Genomic DNA, 5964 nt, shown 5'->3' with positions numbered 1-5964 from the left:
CCAGCCCTATTGCTGCCCTACCCTTAAAATGGAATTATACACTTCTAATATAGGACAATTTGGTTTTCTTTTTTCCATTTTGTTTTCCTCCCTGTAAAAGGAGGGAGCGGGGCTGAGCTTCACTCCCTCCTGGCAGGGACCGGGAGAAATGAGAAAATCAGGATCTAATTTCTCATTTTTCAAAAAGTCTCCATCTGACTTTCAGAAGCTTGAGACACTGGCGTTTTTATAATTTCAGTATGTTATACAGCAGAAGGCCAACACTTTTGTTAGATTCATGAAAAAGTTAAGAGCCCCTGGGAGATAGCCTCCCAGCCTGCAGTTCCTAGACACATCCAGGCTTACTACAACTGTAATTGAGAGCTGGAAATCTTTTTGCTGGTTTATCCACTGCACTTTGGCTTGTGCTCAGTAGCACTCCAGTGTCATATGCAAATCTATAGCCTGGGATGAGCCAGTGACTTGGAATCCACCATGACGCAAGCTACAGCAAAGACACACAGATATGCACAGTGAACATTGTACCTCTGAGTGGCTGCCAAACCTAGTATGCTAAGGGAATTAAGGCAGAATCTTACTATTGACAACTAAGCATTGCTTCAATCTTGCAAATGATGCTTTTTTTTTCTCTTTTTTAACCTTCTTGCTTTAACTGACATATCTTGATATCTGTAGAAACCCGATTTCTTTCCCAGAAAGAAAGAAAATAGGACTCTGGACAATTAGAACATCTTCCTACTAATAGTAGAGGATGAACAGGACAACCTGCTTACACTATATCCTTCAAGCCACTTCCCACTGCTTAGGTTCATCTTGTATACTAATTGAGACCAGGCTCGCTCTTAATTTATTTTTTAAAAAGCCATCTCCTTATACAAAACATGTATTAAGCAAGAGTCTGCAATTTACCTTGGGCTGGTCACATCATGGGTATTATGGAACAGCTTCTGTATCTTGTTGCTAGAAACAACTCCCACTTTCACCAGGTAGGAATAGGCTTCCACGTGAAAAGCCCAGAAGTGCTTCCCTTTGGCAATCCCGGTGTCGCCAATGATGTAATCCAGGGTTGCGTAGCATCCGACCTGCATGCGCTCAGACCCCAGCAGTAGAGGAAATCCAGCCCTACTTTCCACAGAGGTTCTTCCTGGGTTCAGCAGGAGATGTTCACTGTTGTACCCGCATTTGTCATCGAAAAGAAAACTGAGAACTGAAAAACAGCATCCCAAAAAATTTTCTCTTAGTTAAGTATTTCTGTGCTTATAAACTATATTTTAAGTCATGCTGGCACTAGAATTCCTCGCTTTTAAAGGCTACCGGGAACATTACGCAAGCTAACACAGTCTCAGTATGCTACCTACTTAACCTGTTTGTTAACAGTGCTTTTAAACATGTATACAACCGGTAACAGTGTAGTAGAAGTCTGGGAGCTACTGGAAACCACCTACAGCTCTTAACACCACCAGCAGCTCGTGGACATAAGAAAAGCCAATACCTGGGGCTGGAGGCGTACGCAAGATAACTTCTCGGCTCCAAGGGCTAGAGATGGATCCTTTATATCCTCGAACTCTGAAGGCATAGCTGCTGTCGTCATCGAGATCAGATATGACTTTGCTCTTGCTGCAAACTTCGATCTCCTGCCACGTTGTACTCTCCTCTTCTCTATGAAGCTTATGATACTCAAGAACATAGATATCAGCTGAGTCTGTCTTCCCAGGGCATTCCCAACTGATCAGAGCTTTGTTGTACATTTTGCTCTGCTCTTCATTGATTTCTGGTATTTCTAGACCTGGAATGACAGAGATTCAGGAGAAAAAAACCTCAAATGTAGATACATGTTGTTTTAGAATTAAACACAGAAGCCCTTTGTTGAGTGGCTACAGCACTGGGGGGACAGTGGGGGGGGGGAATCTGACTCAGTCAAAGAGTGCAGATGAGGATGGGTCTGTTCATGCACTTAAATCCTTTCTGGTTTTACTTTGAAAGTTGTATTATTTATTTTTGCTGGCAACTAAAAAACCATATAAAAACCTATTCTTTTCTGTCATGCAATCACGACAAAAAGCTGCTAGGAAGACCTAGTATTACTTAACTACAATATTTTGGAAGCCAATGTAAACTGGTTCTGAATGCCATGGCATCTTAGCTTCTTTATCAAAGCTGAAGCTAGCATTGCTGCCAGGTAATGCCTTGAGAATCACAGAGGCAGAAGGGACAATGCAAGTCACAAGATTGAGTTCTGCAACTGCAGCCCTGCACAAGTTTTGCCTCTTTCCAGAGAAGCCCTTAAAGCTATAACTCAAGAAAGACGTGATGCTCTCATAATTTACCATTGGAATGGAAGGACAAGTCACCAAGGATCTCTTCTTGCTTGGCTATGTCCATCACAAAGTCCTCGAAAGTAGTTTCAGCTGCTGGCTTGAAGCTCTTGAGAGATTCAGTAGCTTTTTGGATTCTGAAAGCACAGAAGCAGAGGGATGGCAGAAGAGGGAAAAAGGAATTCACATGGGTGCATTCCTTAAAGCAAAACCGCTAGGTTTTGCTTTAAAAAAAGTTCTCTTTTCAGGTACTTACTCATGTGTCCCAGAAACTTGTCTCTCTAGACAGAATTAAAGTGCAAAATTTAAAGGCCTTTTGTACATCAGTGTAAAGATAACTAACAGGGAATCTTTTGGTTGGCAGAGCATTTTAACAATTTGGGGCATTACATTCAAAGAACAAAATAGGTGTGAAGCGCTAATGGAGCACAACTATTCAGATCAAAGAGTTTAAAGCCAGAAGAGACCTGTTAGATTAACTTGCAAATACCCGATGCAATCTCTGAGCAAAGGACTGTATCAGTGAGCTGAATGGGTTACCCTTCCACTGCAGTCCTACTGAAGAAGGCTAGGCGTTGGCGCAGGACAGAGCCCCTCCTCTGGGCTGTTTTTTAAGGCACACTGTAATATAGGAATTTCTACTGAATGGTACCGGGACCGCCTCTGAGGCTCTGCAACACAAAGTACTTGCATTCAGTACTTTCCTAGCAGGTGTCCAAAGAATATGACTGACCAGACATCCCTGGAACAGTACCTGTACCTCAAACGGAAGATAATTAATAAGATACCTGACGTGAAGTTGTTTTGCTGTTTGAACAAAACAAGATGGATCGGTTTCTTTAAGCAGTTCTTGAGCAAGTCCTACAAGGCCATTATTTTCCAGGAGCCCTTGAGATTCTTCTGCTTGTGTTTGCAATTTTTCCAGCCTTAAATTCTTAGAAGCTTCAATTGCCCTAAGAGCTGCGGATTTCTTCTCTTCCAGGACATGAGATAATTTCTCAAAACTCTGAGATGCTTCTTCTTTAGCTCTTTCACTGTTGCACTAGGAGGGAACAAAAGACATTTTAGACGGATCCCACAGCACTGTGGCTGTGTACAGAAATGTACTTAGGGTTGTTCAAGAGATCAGAGCAAACTAGTCATCTGTTTGACTGACAAGACTAACGAGCTTTGTTATGCTCTTCAACACTGAAAATGCAATCAGCACTGCACCCAAGCTAGTAAGCGTCTCCTACGTTAACGCAGAGAGGAAAGAGCAGGAAATTATTCCTCCGATTATGTATTGAGTTACGCACAGCGTTTGTCTAAATAGTTCATGGAAAAGCACTGTAAAAGCAAGTCAGCGTCTGAAGTCTTCATGCCCAAGACCTAGGTGCTCTTCCACCTTCCCCAGTCACCCTGAACTGGGAGTCCAGCCCAGTTTCTCCCCTATGCCCTGTAGTGCCACCTCTGATGAGTGCCCTGGATTAAAGGAACTATGAAGCACAAAGGCCATCTGCAGCAAGATACAGGCAGGGCCAGGAGCTCCTGCCAATTTTTGCCATTGCGTTTTTCCGCTCGTATGTGAGCTCCCAGCTCTGACTCTTCTGCAGGGAGATTTTGCCCTTAATTCTGACTTCACTGCAACATCCTCAAGGTAAACAGACAGCATAAATTGTGCAGCACCACTCATATGCAAGAGCTGTAAGTCTAACCCACCTCTCTTTGGGTAAGGTATCAAATAAGCTTTATGTCAATTAAATTCACAGCAGCACCCAAAACTTAACTTCCCTCTGTAGGTTGCCCAAATTTCCCACACTGTCAGGATTAGGTCTTACCGTCTGTGACTCAGAACCAACACAAACTGTTCAGAAATGGTTTTGCTGGCTAACAAAAAAAAAAACCAAAGGATCTGGAACACTTCACTGTTCCATTTGGAGTCCCTGCTGTGTCCTTGCAAGGTCCATCCCCAGACAACCCACGAGCCACTCTCACCTCTGTTTCTTTCAGCAGCAGATCCAGCTGCGTGATGCGAGCTTTCACCTGGCTCTCCTTACTGATGAGGTACTCGATATCTTTTGAAAGCTTCTCCTGTTAAAAGAAAACAGCAAACTGGCAGGCAGAACAAGGGCATCCCACCCAAACTGACAACAAGCACAGGTGGGCCACCCAGCCAGCACTCAGTTTCTGTAGTTACGAGGACAAGAGCCTGCCATCAGTTAGGAGCAGCAACCCTGCGGAGAACTGCTCAGTGACCCGCCATGACTGGCCCGGGACATCAGGCCACTGCCATGTGCAGGACTGGTGGCACAGCCTCTGAGGAGAAGAGGTGACAGCCTCAGCTGGCTCATCCTTCCCCAGCCACAGCAGTCACCTTCTCTCTTAGGCTAGGAACACGAGTCTTCAAGACATTACCAGAACTAATAGAAAAGCCTCATAGGTTATTAACTCATCTGTAGTAAGGTTTGCTAGAAAAATGAGTGGTTGGAAACTTGAACTTAGGAGTGTCTCTGCACTTCCTTAGTTGCAAGAGTTAACAGCTGTACAGGAAAAGCCTTGCAAACAGGCGAGGAGGCCAAAGAGCAGAAGGCAGGCTGGGATGGGCTTTTTTTTTTTTTTTCCTCTCCTGTGAGCAAGAGAGGAAGCAAAGGAAGAAGAGGAGGCAGCAGCAATCATTCTTTAATAACAAAGCAGTGTTTGCAAGTCTGCCCTGTTGTATGGTGCTTAGGGAATCAACAGCTCTGCAACTTCAAAAACATACAGCGTCCCAGCAGATAACTGCCGATGCAGATTCTTCAGGAGTGCTTCTGAAGTATAAGCTAACCCAAGCCACAAGGACACTTGCCTTAAAAAAGCCAGATTGTAAACCATTAACTTCTTAAACCTTCTGCATTGGTCAGTACTGATGCACAGTTGGCTAACATAAGGTGGAAGCGCTTTTAAGGGGTTCTGTTTGAAGCCTCATAGAAAATATAGTTTAGTTTCTTAGCCGCACACTATGTCACACTAATATATACATTAACAGATGTTGCACAGCAGCATGCCTCATGACTCGTTCAGTGTCCTCCAAACACACGTCCTGGCATCCTGCCAGGGGAAGTTTGCCCTTAAACCCGAGGCTCAGTGCTCTTCCCCCTTCTTAAGGCCAGGTCCAACAATATTTACTTTTACCTTAAAGGTTTTGTAGGCAGTGCTTATGGTTGTTACTCTGTGGTTTGCATGACATCCACCCGGTTTACATAGACGACAAACAGGCCTTCTGCAGGTTTCACAGTACATGTTTACCCTCTCCATTTCATGTTCTGGACACATCAAAATCTGGAAGAAAAAAAAAGAGAGCAGAGAGAATGCAGGTGTCCTTCCAAAAACGGAGGTGCTCAACAAACCGCCAAAACACTCAATTATCCCACAGCAGTGTCTGACTTATCAGTGGGTATTTTTTATATTCTGTTTATCTTCCACCTTTTACATTTGTCCATGCCAGTGAAAGCCAGCAGATGAAAACAAACAGTTTCACCAGGTTTACAGTGAGTGAACCTGTAGCAATGTCTGTGTACACATCACATAGCCTCCATACTGCAATCAACCATTTTGCTAATCCCTGAAGCTGTCTGCACACCTCAAGCTCCCCGCACTCCAGTTCGGAGATGTAAATGCAATACAGAACATG

General features: G+C 43.9%; 1 protein-coding gene across 1 annotated transcript; it reads right to left on the bottom strand.

Moving 5' to 3' along the window:
• Positions 1–909: 909 nt before the first annotated feature.
• Positions 910–5612, bottom strand: LOC309683800 (E3 ubiquitin-protein ligase TRIM36-like; the record flags this gene model as incomplete). The annotated part of the gene is made up of 6 exons (XM_082499797.1): positions 910–1207; positions 1493–1786; positions 2328–2452; positions 3104–3357; positions 4290–4385; positions 5466–5612. Coding segments are annotated over 6 exons (1214 nt in total), but the record flags the coding sequence as incomplete, so codon positions are not given.
• Between the last annotated feature and the right edge of the window lie 352 nt (positions 5613–5964).

The sequence above is a fragment of the Vanellus vanellus genome (genome assembly GCF_965231255.1).
Source record: "Vanellus vanellus genome assembly, contig: HAP1_SCAFFOLD_889, whole genome shotgun sequence".
Lineage (NCBI taxonomy): Eukaryota > Metazoa > Chordata > Aves > Charadriiformes > Charadriidae > Vanellus > Vanellus vanellus.
Note: the sequence above shows the minus strand (reverse complement) of the source record. Positions and strands in the feature narration are given on the sequence as shown.